General features: G+C 35.0%; 2 protein-coding genes across 2 annotated transcripts; one reads left to right on the top strand and one right to left on the bottom strand.

Moving 5' to 3' along the window:
* Nucleotides 1–6293: 6293 nt before the first annotated feature.
* Nucleotides 6294–14018, bottom strand: LOC123667085 (zinc finger protein 25-like). The gene is made up of 5 exons (XM_045601074.1): nucleotides 13704–14018; nucleotides 12404–12545; nucleotides 10994–11116; nucleotides 9556–9813; nucleotides 6294–7487 (listed from the first exon to the last, which is right to left on the bottom strand). The coding sequence occupies exons 1-5, from the start codon at nucleotides 13857–13859 to the stop codon at nucleotides 6373–6375; spliced, it is 1794 nt and encodes a 597-aa protein (XP_045457030.1). The 5' UTR covers nucleotides 13860–14018; the 3' UTR covers nucleotides 6294–6372.
* A 990-nt stretch (nucleotides 14019–15008) lies between these two features.
* Nucleotides 15009–22812, top strand: LOC123667074 (zinc finger protein 57-like). The gene is made up of 6 exons (XM_045601068.1): nucleotides 15009–15268; nucleotides 15809–15920; nucleotides 17520–17633; nucleotides 18278–18391; nucleotides 19316–19576; nucleotides 21630–22812. The coding sequence occupies exons 1-6, from the start codon at nucleotides 15113–15115 to the stop codon at nucleotides 22631–22633; spliced, it is 1761 nt and encodes a 586-aa protein (XP_045457024.1). The 5' UTR covers nucleotides 15009–15112; the 3' UTR covers nucleotides 22634–22812.
* Nucleotides 22813–23542: the final 730 nt, after the last annotated feature.

The following is a 23542-nucleotide window of genomic DNA, read 5'->3' on the forward strand; positions in this document are numbered from 1 at the left end:
TATACTCTTTGACAAATACTCTGTGATTTTAACCATAGAGTAGAATGACTGAATGAATATTAAAAAGTAGGGGTCTTGAATGACTTATGACTGCGTTTTGAGATTGCTTCCAATGAGTGATGTTTTATCTATCGATACTTCATTGATATGTACATGTTGTATGTATCGATTAAAATTTAAGGGTGAATTATAAGGTTTTAAGTAAGTTAAAAGTTTAAAAAGAATACACTATTAAAGGTCATATTATTGTTAAATAATGCAGCTTTAACTCTAAACACGTTTACAGCATTCTACGACGACTAGTTGTATTTGGACATGGTTTTGTCTACGCGAGTTTCGATTCATCCAAGGAAGTGTTAATTACAACTTTTAAGTAATAAGTACAATATGTAAAAATTATAAATAAAATACACTCACGTGCAACTGAATCGACTCAAGCCATATATTAGTATATAAGTTTGATTTTTCGGAAAATGGCTTATCCGATTCTCGTAAAAAAAAAATGTATTCGAAAGACATATATCTTTTTTTTCATAAATATAGCAATTTTCAAATAAACAATGACAAAACTTTTTTAATAAATACGGTCAAACATGAGCGTTACAGAAATTACTCGTTGCGGTACCCACGAGTTGCGAGACTAAATCATGTATATAAGCTCACGTGACCCATATTTCTTATCAGTCACTCGTCAGGGTTGGCAGGTACACATCCCCTTAAGCTCCCAGTATTTTAATCGCGATCCCATGGACACTACCTCAGAAGCAGCGGCCCAAGTTGTAGCTTTGTTGCGAGCGGGCCATAATTAACGGCAAGTCGCTCGTGAACTTAACATGAGCCAATCAGTTGTTTCACGAGTATACAGAAGGTTTCAAGAGACTGGTGGCTTCGTTCGGAGACCACAAACCAATAGACACCGGAGCACATTTGAGACAGACGACCGCTTCATTGTCTCAACTTCGTTGAGAAATCGTCATCTCACGGGTGTTGATGTGCAACAGGAGCTCAGGAGGGTTCGAGGAGTGGCTGTCAGTCAGTGGACAATTAGAAGACGCCTGAAGAAAGCCAATTTAACTCCTAAACGGCCAGCCAGAGGCACGAAACTGACCGCAGCTCACCGTCAAGACCGACTTCAATTTGCTCGTGAACACCTCAATTGAACTATTGAGCAATGGAGCTCCATTCTGTTCATTGACGAGAGCAGAATGTGTTTCCATGGCAACGACAGAAGAGACCGAGTATACAAGCGTCCAGGGGAACGGTTCTCGCAATGCTGTTTCGCTGAAACAGTATCATATGGCGGTGGTTCAGTCATGATGTGGGCTGGCATATCATATGAAGGGAAGACCGAGCTTGTTTTCGTGCCTGGTGGTGGTCGGAGTGGTGGTCTAACAGCTCAAAAGTACGTGGAAATCATTCTCCTCGATCATGTTGTATCTTATGCAGGGTACATAGAAGAAGATTTTCTATTGATGCATGATAATGCTCGGTGCCATACAGCAAGTGTTACTCACCAGTTTCTTCAAGAGGTGCAAATTGAGACGATGATGTGGCCAGCCCTCAGTCCTGATCTGAATTGCATTGAGCATTTATGGGACGAGCCCGATGGACGAGCCGTATCTCTAGCTCGCACCCTACATTTGATGTAGGGTGCGAGCTAGAGATACGGCTCCATCAAGCATCGTCGAGCTCAAAACTGCGCTAGAGGAAGAATGGAATACGATACCTCAAGATTTTATCAAAAAATTGATAAAATCAATGAAAAATCGCATACAAACCGTTATAAAAGCTAGGGGAGGCAATACAACGTATTGAAAATTTAAATTTTCTTTACTTTTATCAAAAATAATTTTTTTCTCAAATTAATAAAATATAAATAAATTTAAAAAAAAAATTATCGATAAATACTCAACCGATTTTTCTCATTAGGATAGCATTTTTTAAGAGAAAAGATTAGGCTTTCAAACAAAAAAAAAAAAACAAGAAAATCGAATAAGCCATTTTCCTAAAAATCGAACTTTTATACCAATATAGGGCTTGAGTCGATTCAGTTGCACGCGAGTGTATAAAGATATGCTGACACTAGATTATGTTAAACATATTTCCATATAAATAAAACAACAGTCTGTACAAATAAGTTTATTAAAAAATTAATTATTTAAAATAATGTTTAGACACTAAATAATTTCAATTATTTTACTATATTTAGGTACATTACTGAACTAACTTATCGAGAACAATACTATTATTTATTTTAAATGTGTAATATCTCTATGATACAATTCATTTTCAGTTTATTTCAATTGTGATTTGAGTATTCATTAAAGCCTTTATTTTCATATGGATAAGAAAGAATTTCTATAGAATTTGCACAATATTTTATATCGTACATATGACTTAGGTACTTCCTCACTGCTGTTACTATATCGAGTTGTATGTCATATGTCCAAAGTTTTGTCTGGAATAAGTGGCAATTTTACGAATAAGATCGCATTTAAACATATTATTTTTATATATGCTTTTTTGTATTCTGGTGTATAACAAAAAATATGGTTTATTTCTTGATATATTAATATCCATAATGTTCCTGATATATTGCATTATTCATAATTACTTCATTCATTCATGCATTCCATAAATGTTTGAATTGTTTGACAAACTGTGTGACGCAAAATACAAACATATGTCTACAGTACACGACTTATAAAGGCGATCTTATCGCTAAAACAACGAATTCTTACAGACAACTTTCGGGCATATAACACGATATAATAGCAACGAATAGAAGTGCACAAATATACCATTTGACAATGATAATTTTGGTTCTTACCACAAAGATCCTATATGGAAAGTTAACGTTCAACGAGTCTTATTGCTAGGGACGTATAAAAAAACCGGTAAAATCTATTTACTTCAACTAGAAATAGCATTTTCATTTTGTGCAAATTCGATTGAAAATCATTATTTTATGTACAAGTTAACAAGTAAATAAATATGTCTGTACTTTACTGCAACTGTATTTAACTATTTTATACTTGTCTTTGTCATATATTGTCAATTTTTACTGGTTTTGCTCATTAGAGATTGGTGTTTGGACATTACTGTGAATTTGATGTCAAAATTATATTTTTAGGAGATAAAATCAGAAATAAATAGTTCATATAAATCGCTTGTAACACACTACGAATATTCTATGTACAGATTTGATGTTTCCGTTTATAGTTACATATAGTTACGATCAATGTAGCATACGGCTCTTAATCAAAATCACGAGAACATTTGCGATGTGTACCAAATTTACCTAATATTACAAAATGAAAACGGAATTCAATACAATCGTAGCAAATAACGTTATTTATTTTCTCATGATTTCATTAGAACCTTTTATAAAACGAACTTGACTGATTATCTTGTTATAATTACACATTAAAGTGCAAAATCTCTGATTGGTAATATACACTAGACATTAATTTAGTATATTTCACTTATCTAAACATAAGGAAAATAAAATCTAATAAACAGTAATAATATAAATATTACAATACCATTATTGTATGTATCACTTATTAAAAAATTAAAAAAAAATTGTTCTATATGTTCGCAAAGAAAATACCCGATAATTATTGATCTGTTTACTATCAAAAGGAAAGAAGAAAAAAAGTAGTATCTCCATAATTCACATGACGTAAATCTACATATACGCGAAGCAAAAACTTTGTACCCCTTTTTGGAAAAATTGCGCAAAAGGAGGAGTATGAAATTTTGCCCTCTTATAGACATAGTAACTATTACTTACAGTTTATATAGAGAAGGAGGGCAGGAAGCCAATATTGTTTAAAAATTATGCATAAAAAATCAATAAAAAAATTTACAAACACTACCACGTATTCGTCACACACACGCATATGTACTCTTTTGTTTATTATTATAGAAGTATAGTCTTTGACTCTTTGACAACGAAACCTTAATAATGTTCAAACTTATAATTTTAATTATGTTGAAAACTGGACGGCTACTAGTTTACGTAAATGTGATACGAATATGACATAAAACACTAATTTTATATCATTTTGATATCACATTAACGTAAATTAATGTCACGAGTTCACTAGGTATGGATTTGTAGACATGGATACGTATCATTTATCAACACATACTTATTTCATACAATGTTACCATCTCTTAATACGTACTTTTTAAATCGTCAAATTATCAAACATTTAACTTTTGGGGTTTTCATTATTTTTTTCAATTACTATTACGTCATAAGTTAATTTAATATAACTAAAGATTAAATATAATACTGTTTATAGTGACGTATATGTTCCTTCTCATAATATGGGTATTAATAAATTGTACCAACTTTTAGTACATTCGATTTTCAGATTAATGAAAAAAAAATCTGAAGTATTCCAAAACTTTTACAAGCCTTTCAAGCCAAGTCTCGACTAGCTTTGAATAAAATTTAGATATTTCTTTGTACATGAAATATCCTTCTATCCCAAACCCTATGTACAGACAAGATAACCGCAAAGTATGTAGGATAGAGGCAGATTGTTTGAACCAAGATGTAACAGCATAAGATGAAATACTGAATTACATAATATGTATAAAATAGATGCACTATGCTGCTTCACCTGTGATTAAATTTGTTTACTATTTTTATACTATTTAAAGTACCTGACCCTCTCCTACATAAAAAAGAGGCATATCAGTGGGATGTTACGGACTGAAAAAAAAAATAAAAAAATAATGTTAAGTAATTGGCTTTACGGCGCTAATAAATAAACAGTACTAATAAATAAATCTAAGAATTCATTAGTCCAAATGCTTGTTAGTTGGGGTAGTAAAAAACCGGTAATATAAAAGAGAGATGGCCTGAACGTTTTAGGAAACTTTTAAAAGCAATATATATACAACAATGCGCTTACTGCTTAATATCTAAAGTTGATAATCACAGTACACGATATTGCAGTATTCACGTTTAAGTTTAAAAACACCAATCTGTTATGTACAATCGAGAAATTTATTTGTGTGATCTGACTGCTAAAGTATTTAAGTAAAAAACTATCTGTATTAACTCCGACAAGCAACTGTAGTTTACTCCATATAAACGACAACTGTGATCAGTGGTACAGCGGATGGGGGCACAGGGGCATCATGCCCCGGGCGCTCGCAAAGTGGTGCCAAATGGTCCCAAAACAAAAAACCGCTGGACATATTATATATGGTTTTCGAAGGGGGGGAAGGGCTAAAAAGGTATTGTGCCCCAGGCGCGAGTTAAGCTCGCTACGTCACTGCCTGTGGTATTTAAAAATATATTTATCTCTTTCCTTTCTTCCTATTCTTCTCTTTTGGGGACATCCATTAATTATGTGAGCTATTTTTCGATCAGTTTAGACTCAAAAAAAAAAAACTCCCCCCCTTAAAAATATTTTAAACTAAATTTATTTTTATTATTCAGGAAAATAATGAACCGTTCATGTATCATGTATACTACAGTTAATTTATTTAAACTAAATAAAATTCAAAGCAAAACTAAATTATTTTAATAGCCATGAGATATATTTTAGCGGGCAAAATGAACAGTCAAAATATTTTTTTTTCATATCTGTAATATTTTATATTTTTTGAAGTTGAGGTGTGATTTCATGGGACCCATTCTGAGCTCACGTAATTAATCGATGTACCCTTTAGGTCTCGATACCACTATTTAGCGTTACTGTTTCATAAAATTTCACTCCTCGTATTTTTTTATACCATGGATCATATATCGTTCGAGTAAACTCCAACTAGGCCAGAATTAGTCAAACAGAAATTACGTGAAAGTCTGTTTCAGCGGTCAGCATTTACATCTTTATATGGGTATCGGCATGGATATTGAGCACTAGGCTTTGATTAGGGACATGGGGGCACTTTTTACAAAAATAAAATCGTAACTGTATTTAGCAGGGGGGTCATTCAAGTATTACATAAACTCCGAGAAGGGTTGTGGGCGTCTTTTTTGCTTATTTTTGATGACATGGGGGGTCGGGGGTCTAGCCAGTGGTTACGTCAGCACTATCTATTTATTATTTCTGAATAGATTAAAGATGTTTACATAAATAAGGGGAGGGTTGAGGGGTTTGCTGACTTTCGCTGAAAAGGGGGAGGATGGGGTTAAAATTTACTAAAATTCTGCTTACGTACTTGAATGATCCCAACTATTGTGTCCCCCCACCCGTGTCTAGGTTCGTGAAATATTGAAGTAAATTTATAGATCAATCGCTCAATATCCGCGCCGATAGATATACTTGTTTAAAAAACATATATTACTTAATAACGTGATGTACATTTCCTTACACTAATTTAATAACTAAACATTGAATTACGTTAAAAATAGCACCCCTCTATATCACACTCGGGGTGATGGCTCTTTATATGAGATTTTAGACTCGCATTCTGAATGAACGCCTGTCCGCATATATGACAACGGTACCGTCTATCGTTTGTGTGAGTCCTTATGTGGTACTGTAGAGATTTGAGCCGTGGATAGCTCTTCTCGCAGTACTCGCATCTGAAGTTCCTTTCACCTGTATGAGTTGCTATGTGCTCCTTCAAACGGGACGGTAAATAAAACCTTTGATCGCAATACTCACACTGATGCTTCAGAACCTTCTGATGATTACGCCTCTGATGTTCGGTCAGGGTCTTCTGTCTATTGTACACCTTGTCACACAAGTTACACGGATACGTACGCTTCTGACCGTGGGCTTCAGTCAAATGTTTGTTCTTCAACGCGTAAGACATAAAACACTCATCACAACGCGGACACCGTATTATCGCTTTCTTCTTATGAACTATGTCGACGTGCATGTCTTTATAATGATTCGATTTGAACACTTTACCGCACACTTCACACGTATGCCTCTCGTCGTCTTTGTGACGTTTGAGATGAGCGTCCAACCTCGGTTTCTCTAAGAAACAAACACCGCATATATCACACGTGTAGTTACTGAAATGCTCCACCATATGTGTGTTTAGAGTATTGAAGTCTTCGAAAACATCATTACACATGACACAGACCAGATCGTTCCAAGTTAAACGATAGAGTAGCATTTTATCCGGAGCCTCAAAGTATATTTTCTTGCCATGAACTTGGTCTATATGCTGCTTGAACGTTTCCAGATCGTTAATTTTCATCGGACAGAGCCTGCAGTCTATTCTGGTAATGTCTAATTTCGGCATTTTCTTGTAACCCATCAAGAGTTGGAACGGTTTTGTGTCATGGGAAACCGTATGTTCTCTTAAGTCTTCTGGTTTTGGATAATAATCTTTGCAATAAAAGCAGTAGTAGTTGTTTCTTCTGTTCTTGAAAGGGCAGACGTAGGAGTACTGGATGATCGTCAGGAGGTTTTCCTCTGACATGCAGTCTAAATCTCGGTCGTATGTGTTCTTTTTTTCGACGGGCGGTTTTTTAATTTTGACCTTTTTTTCTACGGATGAACCTGGAAATTCGAAATAATAAATAAATATCTTATAACATACACACACGGTCGTCTGTTAATATGCTAAGCAACTTAATGCTTGTGTTACAAGTAACAGCCAACTGGTATAGCTATATTTATAAATACAAATATTACACCCACACTCAGGCGGGAATCGAACCCGCAAACCGCGGAAGTGAAAGCAGGACCCAGGTTTGTAGTGACAACTGCGCCAACGGGCTAGTCAAAAATATGATGTATTTATATAGAAACTCTAAAACTATTAACCTCGTATAACTAACTACGTATATAACAACTTCTCTGAACTAACAACCGCTCTGGTGTAGTGGTTCGGTTTGCAAGTTCGATTCCCGTTCGAAATGGATATTTGTATTTGTACAAATATTCCTTTCCGGTTGGGACGTAAGTCCTTGTGGGTGTCCTCACCGTGCCTCGGAGAGCACGTCAAGCCGTCGGTCCCGGTTGTTATCATCAATATCTGTTAGAGATCGTTACTCATAGTAGGAAACAGATCCGCCAACCCGCAGTGGAGAATGAGGCCTATGCCCAGCAGTGGGACGTTGCAGACTGAATGCGTTGCGTATATAAAAAAGGTTTTAGTGTCAGATCAACTTAAAAGGCAAACCAACAGACGTTTTCATTTTTAACCGACTGCCAAAAAAGGAGGAGGTTCTCAATTCGACTGTATTTTTTTTTATGTATGTTACATCAGAACTTATGACCGGGTGGACCGATTTCGACAAATTTTTTTTAAATCGAAAGGTGGTGTGTGTCAATTGGTCCCATTTACATTTATTTGAGATCTAACAACTACTTTTCGAGCTGTATCTAATAATGCCTTTTTACTTGACGCTTTTTTCGTCGACCTACGTTGTATTATACCGCATAACTTTCTACTAGATGTACCGATTTTGATAATTCTTTTTTTGTTGAAAAAGGGATATCCCTAGTTTGGTACCACGAGAAGGAAACTAGGATCTGATGATGGGATCCCAGAGAAATCGAGGGAAACTCTCGAAAATCAGCAATAAATTTTTACTGGGTGTACCGATTTTGATGATTTTTAATTTATACGAAAGCTGATGTTTATCATGTGGTCACATATATACATTTTATCGAGAACTGATAACTACTTTTTGAGTAATCTTTGATAACGCGTAGTTACTTGACTATTTTTTCGGTGATCTACGTTGTATTACTCGTCGATGTAATTGAAGTCGGTTTTTTTTTTCGTTTGCGAGCAAACACAATTATATCAATCAACCTCTCGAAAACACATTTAAATTTGGCCAACGTATATTTAAAAAAACTTTTTTATCTTTTATCAAATCAAAAATAAAAACAGATGATTCTCGACTCCAAAGTTGAAGCGACCTTCCTAATACTTCGAATTACCAAGAGTTCGAAACACCAAAAGGAAACCAAAAACTTCGAATAATTAAAAGTAGTTTTTATTTATTGTAATAAAACGTCTTTACGCACGCTTGAGTTGGGGTGTAATCTGGTGAATGCGTGACGAGAGCGTTACGAAAAGTGTGATCGGGCGAGGTGAATGGAAGTTGAGCGGGAGATATCAGTTAGTGAAGATAAAAAGAGAGAGGATTGCGTTTCGTAAATTTTTTTTCAGTCGTGTGGTCTAAAGCACCTTCAGTTTCAGGTCAGTTTTAACATGCCCATTTATATTTGTCGCTTGTTTGCATGACAAAAATTCAAATTACCGCGTGTTTTGATAGTTATGGATTGTTTTTTTTTTTTTCTTCTCATTACCGAGAGTACCAAAAATGCATAGTATTAATGAGTGATTTGCTAAGGACTCGTTAATTACTTCGTAATATTGATGTTTAACTTATCAAGAAGGTACAAAATCTGACAATCTATATAGCAATAGCTTTATTGTACTCAATTTCTAAATAAGTAGGCATACGTTTTCGCTTGCACTTTCCACCTCTAAGTTGAAACATGTTATCAAAAATATACATAAATCAGTTTTATAATTTCAGACATTCCTAGCAAATAACCTTTTTCAATAAACAATCACACGTTACTTAATATATCAATATATAATTACCTGTTTTCTGTTTCATTTTAACGACTCTACCCTTAAGAACTCTTTTCTTCTGCGTTCCATTCTTTGTGACTTTAGTTTTCTTTGTCTTTGCTTTTCTTTTGATCGGTTTATCTGAATCTGATGATGATCCAGAGTAAGCGTCGTGATAATCATCATCGTCCATATCATCGATCTCGATGTCCAAATCCTTTGTTATATCGTTATGTGTCTGTATTTCCGGTTTGTTTTCGTCCTCTTCCTTCTTGGGCGGTTTTACGTCTGAAATATTTGTTTAAATTGAGCACATCTCGTACAACTTGTGATATGTCACAGTAAATGCCTCAAAACGAGAACCTTGCTGTTTATAAATTAGATTTGTATTAAATTAAATAAATTATTGATTAATTGAAACTATAAAATCAAAACATAATTTCAAACTCACTATGCGTATTGATACAGTAAACAGGTGATATTAACTGTTTTATTTACTCACGTATAACTACATGTAGCACGCATGTGTAACACAACTTAACTAAGTGTTGTGATTTTTATTAATTTAATTGTAGTTTACGATAAAAAGATTGCATTATTTCATTAAAACTTATAATTATTTTTAATTTTACTATTAAATATTATAAGAATCTGGCAACTAAATTAAATGTCATTTAAATCAATGGAAATCGATTACAGTGGGGGTATGTTAAGTGGGGATAATTTGTTGGTAAGCTAGAGGAAGGAACGGAGGATTCATTCTGGTTGCTGGATTTGAAGCGAGCGCTAGTTCTGTCATTGGTTACTTAATCATATATTGTATATCCAATCAAATTAATTACTTATTCATGTACTGTATATGCAATCAACTGTATTAAAAGATCAGTCAGTCAGAAAAGGTGTTTAATTTCATCACATAAGATATGTAACGTTTTAATACACATTTCAAATTATGAATAGAAAATTGGGTGCGATCTTCTGTAAGGTCGCGGTACTTCCCCCGTCGGGCTGCTCCATATTTTGAGCACGATATTTGCCCTACCTCGGTTAACTGATGATGATAATCAAACAACTGGCTATTATGTACATTACAGGTAGATTCTTTTATGGGAGGTAAAATTTTTGTAGCTAAGCGTTACTCTAACTTTAAAGGTGGTAGGTTAATTTTTTCCGATTTAAAAATTGACCCTCAAAACTTCAACCACGATATTTCTGTAACAACGGGGTTTACATGAAAGTAGTTGTCATGGGGGGTGAAAAAACCCACACTCCTTCCCACCCCCCCCCCTTTTCCCCCAACCCCATAAATTTCTCGCCGCGAATGTAAATAATTACCAAACAACTTAAATAGCACATGAAACTACCCTCAGAATTTAAAACAAATACTTTACTCGTTCTAACTTTCGCATTTATAAATATTAATAAAATTTTACTAGCGAATATCGTCACAAACTTAATACCCACTTACCAACGATAGCTGGCGGGTATTCTAAAGATATGACCTCCTGGTGATCCTCGGCTAGTGAGTTGTGGTCGCTGCAGTCGTCTTTTGGTTCAGTTTTCAATTCGATATCCGTATCTTTTTTCGTCTCTGAAAATTTTTATGCTAGACTTTCTTAGACTTTCGTCGACTAAATAATACGTAATATTAGTCTCCGAAATTATTGTATAAAAGTTTGAATTATAGAACAGATATTAGAAACAATATATATTATATATATATTGTTTCTAATGCAAAGGAGAGTGGCGATAGTATTTCAAAACGTAATTCTCGTTTACCGACATTATTATCATTATTATTATTATTTTTATCTGTATCAAAATCGAATTGGACAATCTTAAATTGAATTGAGTATTTTTGAAGTGTCAGAGTTCTTACAAAATGATGAATTTTCGGCATAAAATCGAATTATTGTGTAGGGATTTTGTTATTGAAGTAAAAGTTCTTTACGCACGCTTGACTTTGCGAGTAAGGTGGTGAATGCGTAACGAGAGCATTATGAAAAGTGTGATTGAGCGAGGCAAACGGATTGAGAGGGAGATATAAGTTGCATTCAGCCTGTAGCATACCATTGTTGGGCATAGGCCTCTATCTCCATATAGGAGAAGGATTGGGGCTTACTCCACCACGCTGCTCTACTGCGGGTTGGCGGATATGTTTCTACTATAAGTAAAGATCGCTATCAGGTGTACATGATAACAATCAGGACAGACGGCTTAACGTGCTCTCTGAGGCACGGTGGGGAGATCCACAAGGAAAGACATCCAAATCGGATAGAAATATTTGTACAAATACAAATATCCATCCCGGGCGGGAATCGAACCCGCAAAACGTCGGTGTTTTATGCGACTACTCGTACCACTACATCATTCCAGCCTATTGCAGTCCACTGCCGGACATAGGCCTCCACAAGTTCGCGCCAAAAATGCGCGAACTCATGTGTTTTGCCCATAGTCACCACGCTGGGCAGGCGGGTTGGTGACCGCAGGGCTGGCTTTCTCGCACCGAAGACGCTGCTGCCCGTCTTCGGCCTGTGTGTTTGAAAGCCTGCAGTTGGATGGTTATCCAGCCATCGGTCGGCTTCTTAAGTTCCAAGGTGGTAGTGGAACCTTGTTATCCCTTAGTCACCTCTTACGACACCCACGGGAAGAGAGGGGGTGGAGGGGGTGGTGGTGTACCACTTCACCAGTGGGTTAATTGTATGATGTATAATGTATTAAAAATAATATCGAAAGTTATGTGCATCATTGCAAAATATGTGAGAGAGATAAGAGATATAACTAATGAAGATAGAAAGAGAGAAAGCTACGTTTTGTAAGTTTTACTTCAGTCGTGCGGTCTAAAGCACGTACATTTTTTAATTCTAATAGTTCTTACCATCTTTATCCTCCAATTTAGCGCTCAGAAACAGTTCCTCGCACTGCAACACTTGCTGCCTGAACGCACAGGCATCTCGTAACCGTACCACGCAGGTCGCACACACACCGCTGTCTTTTACCTCATCGTCTACATGAGATAGCTGTAAGAGAACAAGAATATATATAAAGAAGAAACATATGAGAATGTATTTATGTTTTTACCATTCATTTATTACGTTCGACGATTTAGGGGGGAGGGTGGTCGACTATGTCTTATTTTTCCTTATAATAAGGGGGAGGGGGTCGAAAACTAGCAAAATTAGTCTTACGTAATAAATGAATGGCTCCTTAAGTGTGATTATATACTAAAGGTGACACAGAAATTATGACTAACAAGGGTGAATATTTAAATTATTTTTAAGTGATTATAACACTATTGTACATCAAGAAAAAAGTAACATTAACAATAACCAGTTGATATACATATGCACAAAAGGCGACATTAAATAGTGTTGAATGCAAACTTTTCCAGGCAACCTTCGGGTAATAGAGATGCTATGTGATATAGGTGTAAAGTGTTGTGTTATAGAAAACAACATAATGTAGTCTCAAATATTATAATATATCATTGCATAGTATAAAACATAGCTGACTGCTTTAATCTTTAAAACTACGCAACGGATTTTGATGCGGTTTTCTTTAGTAAATAGAGTGCTTCCAGAGGAAGGTTTACATGTATGATACATGCATAATATAGTAGAGGAACACTGATAGTTTTTGCAACCGTGCCAAGCCAGGACGGGTCGCTAGTTTTTTTTAGAAAATGAAATCTATATTTTCGTGATTGTTAAGCTCATCATCAATCGTTAGTTAAGCTAATTTTAGATTAATTAAATAAGATAGACCATAAATGAATTAAGATCTGAGTAACATCAATAAACATATTACAAGATGTAGCTATTTATTATATTTTTTCACAAATTATTCTATGAAAATTTTAAACATAAAAACAGGTATACTTTCGTAAATCTACAAATATAAACTTATTAAGACTCACTTTGAATAAAAATGTTTCTGAAATAATAATTTCATGAAACTAATAAAATAAATTTGATATTTAATTTATTTATAACAGTAATTAGAAATTCTGTATTAAATACATTTATATTAAATTATCAATTTTGTAAATTATCTCATCATTAGAATACGAAAACAAAAATTATTTTTTATATTTTTATTTAGGTCCAAACACTAAACTTTGACATTAAATCTTTAACTTATTTTAAAATACTTTTTGTGTAAATATTTCATACACTTACGAGGATACCAAAGCAGTCCATGATCATGTCCGCGTAAATCTCCTTCTTCTCCATCCAAGTGTACTCCGATGTTAGAAGCCTGCATTTCTTTATAGCCCTACAACATCTACACAGCGCGGGGTCTATAATAGAACCATTGTTCTTAATTAAGGCCATATTATGTCACAAATGAACATTCATAACACTTTTTCATTCAAACTAAAGCTTTTCGTGTCATTAATTCTTCCAAAATTTTATTAAAAGCGGATGAAAACATAATATATTGTGATTTTTTAGCTTCCCAACCCAACATGCCCTAACTAATTGTCAAAATCTGTAACAGATAATAAAAGTTAAAATATAAATTGCGTTTTGTTTCTGCAATTGACAATCCTTACACTGAAAACTATCGAAGCGATATCGATGTTTGAAACGTATTTAGAGTTCAACACTATAGCTGGTAAGAAAATATCAGTAACACACAGCGTTGCAAAAGCTACCGATTTTTCGGTAGATCTACCGATTTTGGCCCTTGTCTACCGATATACCGATTTAGCAGTGCTATCTACCGAATTTTTGAATTTTCAACTAATGTAAAATAATTTTATAAAAAAAGGTAAAATAATATTCTTAATACGGTAACACTAAAAGAAAACGGTAACACAAAATCAATGCACGGGGACTTCCCGAAATTCTTCCCACCACGTCGAATATGACCGTTCAAATCCGCGGTGTGTTAAAACAAATTGTACTAACACGTCATATAACAGAGTTCTGCTCGCATATATCAAAGGGCATGTTAATATTACATGCTCAGATAATTAAGGAAAACCTGTTATTAGGTTACTATAAGATTGTAGAGTGAGTGTGTGAGTGAGAGGAGTTATATGTTTAGTATATAAGGCTGTTGGTTTTGTTAACAAAATAAATAAATAAAATAAATAAATGACTTCTTTTTGTCTCCATTGTATGGACTACTTCTATAATTAATGTTTCTTAGTGATAAAACGTATTGCTTTTGAGTACTTTCTTTTTCTGTAATGTAAAATAATTATAATTATAAATGGAACAAAAATTTGCACGCCATTTAAGGTAGATTATATGAGACATTGTAACTAATAACACCTTATGTATTAATTATATTCATGGAAATTAAGAATTTGATTTAATTTAACGGAACAAATTTAAATAAATGCGTTCATTATTGACTTAAAATACTTATGTTTTACTCCGAGTAAAAATCTACCGATTTCTACCGATTTTTCGGAGCCAAATATACCGATTTTTTATTTTACACTTTTGCAACACTGGTAACACAGTCTGTCACCAGACTGTGCTTAACAAATATCAATGTGCAAAAGACTCGTTTCCAAGCCAAGAATTCAGAAAAACCTCATTAAATTGTTTGTAAATTGTAAATAAATTTGAACATGAGTGTCAATGTAGAATTTTTAGATGAGGATTGTTTGCGTAAATGTAAATGTTGTTTGGACGATAAGGAATTAAAAAACTTATGGGACGTGCATATTTACGATGGTGATCAAGAAATCTACGGCCATATGCTGACAGAATGTTTTGCTTTACCGGTAAAAAAAAAAGTTTTTCTTTGCTTTTTACGCTTTGGCCTGTAATATCCCACTGCTGGGCATAAGCCTCTTTCCCCATGTAGAGAAAAATCAGAGCTTAATCCACCACGCTGCTCCCATTCCGGGTTGGCGGATATATTCTCTTCTATGAGTAACGATCGCTATCAAGTGTTTGTGATAACAACCGGGACCGACGGCTTAACTTGCTCTCCGAGGTACGGTGGGGAGACCCACAAGGATTGCACAAACACCCAGACCACGACAAACATTTGTATGGCCAATACAAATGTTTGTCATGTGCGGGGATCGAAGCCGCAATCGCCTGCGCAACAGCCACAAACCAGTGCTGTGAGCGTTTCGCCAACGCGTCGTCAAATTTTTTTTTAATGTATAAATTATGTCTTTGTACAACTTTTGTAATTAAAATTTATTATTTGTTTGTTAAAACTTTTAAAATCGTCGAATTAGTTTACGCTTATTTATGTTAATCATTGTGATATGCAGAATAACTTATTTTAACAATACATATTTTATTTCAAGTGGCAGCCATCTGAAGATGTCGAGTATATTTGTGAGTTATGTGTCTCAAGGCTCCGGGAAGCCGTTCACTTCAAACAGGAGATATTAGCCACTGAAGAGATATTGGCTAATGGTATGTATATTATTTTTAATTTATATGCTTCAGCCTGTTATATCCCATTACTTGGCATTGGCCTCTTTCCCCATGTAGGAGAATCATCAGAGCTTAATCCACCACGCTGCTCCAATGCGGGTTGGTGGATATATTCCCTACTATAAGTAACAATCGCTATCAGGTGTATATGATAACAACCGGGACCGATGACTTAACGTGCACTCCGAGGTACGGTGGGAAAACCCACAATTCTGCACAAACACCCAGACCACGGCAAACATATGCATGGCCAATACATGTTTGTCATGTGCATGGATCAAATCCGTAACTGCCAGCGCAACAGCCACAAACCAAAGCTGTGACCATTGAACCATGCATGTATATTATTTTTAATTTATGGATGATGAGAATTATCAAACAAAATTTTAATTTAAATGATTTTAATATATTTTTAAAAAAAGGTGACAACAAAGAGGACACTTGTTTCTGGTCCTAAATTGTGCTTATAATCTACAATACAACACACATATACTTTAAATACAGTATAAAAAGCAAGGAGAAATAATATACAAGGAGAACAAAAATATATACAAATGGAGGTTGTATTGTTAAAAAGAGTGATCTGATCCAGACCAAATTCACGTTGTTTCTCTTATCTCTTATATCATGGTGGTAAACCAGCATATCATAAAAATCAAAATCAAAAATAGCTTTATTCAAATAGGCTCCAAGCACTTTCGAATCGTCATTTTACAAATCAAAACTTTAAAAATAAATTATTATTTTTGTAAAAGTGAAGCTACCACCGATTCGGAGTGTACATTCTGCAGAAAAGAATCGGCAAGAAACTCTGCAGTTACTCTTTTGAAAATAATATATAAACTGTGTTTTAGTACAAAATTAGATTCAAGAAGACATATTCTCACATAAAAGTATTTCTATAGACGAAATAAGTGTTTGTTGTGTTCGGGGCTTTGTGCTTCTTTGTTTGTATGTTACTGGCCCCAAACACAGGATTCAAAGCCATCTAGTCCACAAAATCAAAAAAAAAATTTTTACTTTCTGTATTTACTTAGGCTCCAAAAGCATTTTTGACTTGTAATCTTACAATTAAATTTATATATTTGGTTTTAATAAATTACTTATTGTTAGTGTGATGCTACCATCCATCCATAATGTAGATTTTGTAGACAAGGTTTGGCAAGAGCTTCCGCAGTCTTTTAAAAAAAACTACGCATATCTCATCAATTTTAGATTTCATTAATGGAATTTGCTGCGTGGTTATGGCAGTAAAGAATATAGTCTCCCCCTCTCTTCCCGTGGGCATCATAAGAGGCGACTATGGGATAACACAGTTCCACTACCATCTTGGAACTTAAAAAGCCGACCAATGGTGGGATAACCATCCAACTGCTGGCTTCTAAATAGACAGGCCGAAGACGGGCGGCAGCGTCTTCGGTGCGACAAAGCGAGCCCTGACTGTGGGCAAAACACATGAGTTCACGCCATTTCTGGCGCAAACTTGCGGAGACCTGTGTCCAGTATTGGACTGCGAGAGCCTAAACTAAATTAAGGAATTAATGACTAAACCCAAAACTATATTGAAATTACTTCCAGAGATAAACGTCAAAGAAGAACATGGTGCAGAGAATGTGGAAACAGAAGTTCAATACCTCTCACAAGATGAATACGAGCAAGAACAGTATGTCGATCAAGATGATGTCATAAAAGGTAAATATGATAATGATATATTAATAACTTACTATGAGTAATGATGTGGGTCTTCTCGCCGCGCCTTGGAGCATGATAAGCTGTCAGTCCCGGTTGCTATCATTGATACCTGATAGCAATTGTTACTCATAGTGCATATCTGCCTCCAACCCGTCACCTAAATGGAGAAAGGTTTACGCCCAGCTGTGGGATGTTTTGAGCTAAATTGTGATAGTGATGATTAATGATTGCTATAAAGTGTCTAATCTAAGTGTGTGGAAATTACGCGAATGGGGAAATTACGCGAATTTAACTGCGTAGTGCAGCTAGTGTGCTATAAAGGCATTAAATAAATAAGTGCTAAAGTTGCTTATTTGGGAGTGTGAGGAACATGGTGATTGAGTTCCTCGTTCCCCATCGAAAAGGGAGGATCCTCCGACCAGACGGGTGTTGTGTCTGGCGGGCTACCGGCCCCGACGGTTGTTGTCGGGATCTTGTATATATACTTAATCACTTTGAAATCTTTGATAGCGTGATGCAGCATACGTCAGTTTTTCTCGTCAATCTTTGTAGTCGTTCGCATTTCGAGCGATAGATGTCGCCACACTTACAATTGTATCGGTCTGTTTTTATATCTATTAGTAATTACATGTAAATATTTTCAGAGAATGTCAAAAAAGAAACACAATCAGTTCAAGAAGTGAATATAGTGCAGGATGTTCTCTTGGGAGAGGACTTTGAGCAAGTGGAGTATCTCGACTTAGAAGAAGCTTTACAAGGTATTTATATGACAGTGGTTCGTTCATGAAAGGGTCCATAGAATTGAGTTTATTGGTACACGTTTTTGAAGTACAACTTCTTTAAGCATGCTTGACTTGGGAGTAAGCTGGTGAATGCGTGACGCGAGCGTTACGAAAAGTGTGATCGTGCAAGTCGAAAGGAAGTTGAAAAGGAGATATACGTTAGTGAAGATAGAAAGAGAGTGACGTTTCGTAAGTTTTACTTCAGTCGTGTGGTCTGAAGCACACTCGTTTTTATTTTTTTTTTGATCTAAAAACCGGAAAAAAACACAAGGTAAAAGATTAGATAATTAGGTTTTATTTTATTTTGGAAACAAACAGCAAAAAATAACAAAAATGCATAAAAGCCAATAAAGTTACGCGTAAAACCTCCTATGATTTTTTTTTAACTACCTCTAATATTTGTGTTAACCGACTTAAAAAGAAGAGAAGTTCTCGATTCAATTGTATTTTTACTGAGTATGTGGGTTTTAATTTTGAGCTTATTGTGTGGTGGTCAACTGGTCTCATTTAAATTTGATTGAGTATTTAAGTTATTGCTGTAATAAAGTGTATTTAACTAATTTTTCGACTACCTACAATTATATTTTTAACCAACTTCCAAAAAAGGGGGAGGTTCTCAAATCGACTGTATTTTTTTTATGTATGTGACATCAGAACTTTTGACTGGGTGGACCAATTTTCGACATTTTTTTTTAATCGAAAGGTGGTGTTTATCATGTGGTCACATTAAAATTTTATCCAGATCTGATAACTACTTTTTGAGTAATCTTTGATAACGCGTAGTTACTTGACTATTTTTTCGTCGATCTACGTTGTATTACTTGTCGATGTAATTGAAGTATAGTTTTTTTTTTCGTTTGCGAGCAAATACAATTATGTGTATAATTTATCCATTTACAGATAAACCACCGAAACTAAATTTCAACATCGAAGAATCAAGTCAGTCCTCCTCGTTGCCCGAAGGTCCTCAGTCCCCGAAAAGGAAATGGCCTAAGAAAAAGAAGAAAAGCGAGCGTACGAAACAGTACAAGCAGTACACACAGCAAGACCTAAAGAAGGCTATAGAAGCCGTGAGAAGTGGTGAGATGACGTTAGCTAATGCCGCTGTTGAATACGGTGTGCCGAAGAAAACTCTGACCGTTAAAGTTAACAGCGATGATGGTAAGTGTAGTTCACACACTCATACATTAGTCTTTAGGTAGGGCACAGCGAGATATATCCTTTTTTACATTACTAGGTTGACAAACAAGCGTACGTAAGCCTCATCTGATGGTAAGCGATTACCGTAGTTTATAAGACGCCTGCAACATTATAAGCATCGCAAGCGCTTTTCCAACCCTACCCCCGATCCCCCCAGGGGCTCTGGTCACCTTACTCACCAACAGGAACACAACACTGCTTGAAAATAGTATTATTTAGCTGTGACCTTCAGTAAGGTCAAGGTCGAGGTCAAGATAACAGCTAAATAATAATGCTCTCATGTGGTGTTGTGTTCCGGTGGTGAGTAAGAGAGCTCCTGACGAGAGTAAAGGGTTATGTCCGGCAACGCAGTACACTTTTTTCTCAACCTAGCTGTATAAAAAAAGTTTAATTTATAGTCTATTATTATTATTTTTTTTTTATTTATAAATTTTGATCCACGGGCTCAAAATGCCCGTGCCTTTTGTTTATCATGCATGCATTATAATAATACTACAGGCGATTTTTCTACTTATTATACAGTCCTGTGACTGTCTAGTAAAACTAGGACGTGGTCCGACGCTGACGGTTTTTTTTTTCCTTACTAAATACTGTTTATGGAGAAGTATACACATAATTGCTATCTACTTTCTAACATTATTATTTTACTTATCTATGTCTATATTTACACTTATTTGCTAGCATAGTCTATTATTATACATTATATTTTGACCGTCGGCGCAGTATGTATTGGCAATGCTTTGTTGTGAACCTGGGTGTAGTATTTGTATTTTATATATTTATATGGGTATTATTTCTATGTATTTAAAAAAAAATTACCTCTAACAGTCGGCTGTTACATATTACACAAGCATTAAGTCGCTTTCCTTAGGAACAGACGACCGTGTGTAACCGTGTGTTTAAAGATATAATTTATTTATACAACTGAAAAATTCGTTTGTTTAAACGCGCTAACCTCAGGGCTACTGGTTCGAATAGAAAAATTCCCATTGTGTTGGATATTTTGGTACTTTATTTCCTCAAATTAGCGCGAGTGAAACCGCAGGGTGCACCTAGTACCTGACAGAACAACTGCCCATATATGTTTGTTAGCATTATATAGTATGTTATCGGCACGGATATTGAGCCCTGAACTATTAATTTATTTATTTAATTTAATAAAGGTGCTAACAGAGCATACAGTAAAATTATTTAAAGTGCGTTCAACGAGCCGAAATACCAAATGCAAACGAACCAAATGCGAGGTCATTCAACTATGCAGGGTTTTGTAACTTTTTTTTACTTGCACAAATTGTTAAAATGTAAAATATATTTATATTTTGATAATTACTTAATTAAATATAATTATGTATATAAGATTTGATACTTCTTAAATAATAATTATCAAAATATAAAAATCACCCCGAACGCTTCAGGACACGGAATGAAATAAAAATAAATAATACAAAATCAAAGGGCCGTCCACGGTCCGAATGTTTTCAAAGCCAGTTAAAATATCGTTCGACCTGGCAGAGAGACGCAGCAAATAAAAAACAAACGAGATAGAAAGAGATAGACTATATTTTGTTTGTCCCGTCGTCGCTACGAAAAAATGATGGGCTTTGTTTACGTTTGGTATCTCTTCTCGTTGAACAGACTTTAAAATGTACATACATTGTTCTATGACTAATTGCTGGTCTAATTATAAGCAACATTGCATTCATAGATACGACTAATAAAATCTCGAATTTTTTAACTGTTTTTTAACATTTTATGGATTGAGGTGTAGATATTTAATGAGTACTAATTACTTTGAGAGCACTTATTTCTGTTTGCGATCCCAGCACTATGTGCAAAGTGATGTACTCTGAACAAAACTGTTTCTACTAGATTTTTTAAATATTAAAAACAGCAGTATTAAAATGTATTTCAACAATTTATTCGCCTAATTTGTGTATGTTCTATCTATTCTTAGTTGTAGGATGCTTTTAATAATAAACTTAAATACATAATACGAAAATTTCTAAATTTCCAGGCACTGTTACCAGCGACCAAAAAAATATAAAATATTACAAGCTTATCGAGGAAATAAAGACAATTCTTCTTCACACTACAGCGATACCTTTCAAAACTAGAACAACAAGGTACTACTGCTTCTATTGTTCCACGGAAGGACCACATTTTGAAGATCCGGACGAACTAAGGAAACATACAAGGTCAAAACATGCACATGAACGCACAAAAATTGAAATATACATGCGTCCGCAGTGGTTAAACGAGATAATCAAGCTCGACGTTGACGACTTACGATGCAAATCTTGTGATATTCTTCTGCCGGACTGGAATTACATGTTTGTCCATTATGCAGAAGTCCACGATTTAGAATTCGACCTGGCCTACACCAACATCATACCATATGCGCTGGATTCAGACTTGAAATGCGTTCTATGTCACCAGAATTTCCACAACTTTGGCCATTTGGATAGCCATATGAATAACCATTATAGTAATTACATATGCTACGAGTGTGGGGATACTTTTTTATCAGCGAGTCGTTTAGACAAACATCTAAATGTCCACAAAGTTGGCAATTATCCTTGTGAAATGTGTGAGAAAGTATTCACATTAGAAAAGTATCGTGCCAAACATATAAGCTTAGTGCATAATCAAGAAAGTACAATTAAATGTCTTTATTGTCCCGAGAAGTTTGTCGGACTATTCCAAAGACACGTGCATGTTACCGAGCATCATAAGGAAAAAGTTAAAGTTATGACATGTGAATATTGTGGTAATTGTTATAATTGGAAGCCGTATTTCTTGGCCCATATGAGGAGAAGGCACGGGGTTGAGAAAAAGCATAGGTGTAAGCACTGCGATAAGGCCTTCCTTATGAGGTATGAGCTGAAAAATCATATGGTTCGTCACACTGGAGAAAAAAAATTCTTGTGCGGTCTATGTGGTGAGAGCTTTACTAGGATGATAGCTTTGAACAGACACTGTCAAACGCATAAAGAATTTAACGTGTTGCAGAAAGATTAGATAGACTAATCTTTTTGGTGTTTTATTTTTGATTTTGATAATTATGTGAAAAATACAGTAGATATTACAACATTATGTAATATTTAGTTAATCATAATTTATCGATGGTGAATAAACTTTTTTTCATTATATGTTAGAATATTTACGAACAACTAAAAATATTAAACTATTGACTGAAATTGTTTTATTATTTGTTATTAGTCATAATACAACAGCAAACAATCCACGGTTGTTATTTTGGTCCAAAAACCCAGAGCCCCAGACCTTTCTTATTTAATACAATATTACCTACAACATACGTAAGAATCAACTTTTAGAAAATAAGTTTAGTTAATACAACTTTTATATACTTTTAGAAGCTAATATCTAAAAATTGGCCAACTGCCTCTGGTAGCAAGTTTCTACCTATACTAGGGTGGTCCTTAAAATCCAAAATTTAAAGGCATAAAATATAAGAATATAATTTTTATTTTATTTTTTGAATTTAATTTACTGGTTACTGCCGAATTTCAGAAGTTAATTATTTTATTATTTTTTCTAAGAACGTGAATATCAAGTCCTGATACACATTATTATTAACATCGGGATCGCGGAAGTACTTAGCGTCCCCGTGATCCCACCCTAGACGAGCGAAGGAACACACCAGAGGTTTTAGTCCGTGCGAATCCGACATCCAGCTACCTCGGGCTGGAGGCATCCGTTAGGGATTTCCTGTGGGTGAAATAAAAAAAAATTATTAACAATAACACAATACTCACACAAGCAACACTTCAAACGTCATAAAAATCGCCACTTTTTCCCTGCCCATATCAGTCGCCGGCAAAGCTTGAAGCAGCGGCAAGAATAAAGTGTCAAAAGATTAAATGGAACTGTTGATTGTTACTCCATAGCCAGAGCCTTCGAACTCTG

The sequence above is a fragment of the Melitaea cinxia genome, chromosome 27, assembly GCF_905220565.1.
Source record: "Melitaea cinxia chromosome 27, ilMelCinx1.1, whole genome shotgun sequence".
Classification (NCBI taxonomy): domain Eukaryota; kingdom Metazoa; phylum Arthropoda; class Insecta; order Lepidoptera; family Nymphalidae; genus Melitaea; species Melitaea cinxia.

What these genes read in the sequence shown, in the direction of transcription:
- LOC123667085 (XM_045601074.1), bottom strand. Translation starts at nt 13,859, where the DNA reads ATGGCCTTAATTAAGAACAATGGTTCTATTATAGACCCCGCGCTGTGT. An exon ending in TGGACTGCTTTGGTATCCTC is followed by an intron (nt 12,546 to 13,703) that starts GTAAGTGTATGA and finishes GTTCTCTTACAG; the next exon opens with CTATCTCATGTAGACGATGA. An exon ending in TAAATTGGAGGATAAAGATG is followed by an intron (nt 11,117 to 12,403) that starts GTAAGAACTATT and finishes AAAAATTTTCAG; the next exon opens with AGACGAAAAAAGATACGGAT.
- LOC123667074 (XM_045601068.1), top strand. Translation starts at nt 15,113, where the DNA reads ATGAGTGTCAATGTAGAATTTTTAGATGAGGATTGTTTGCGTAAATGT. An exon ending in TCAAGATGATGTCATAAAAG is followed by an intron (nt 17,634 to 18,277) that starts GTAAATATGATA and finishes AAATATTTTCAG; the next exon opens with AGAATGTCAAAAAAGAAACA. An exon ending in TAAAGTTAACAGCGATGATG is followed by an intron (nt 19,577 to 21,629) that starts GTAAGTGTAGTT and finishes CTAAATTTCCAG; the next exon opens with GCACTGTTACCAGCGACCAA.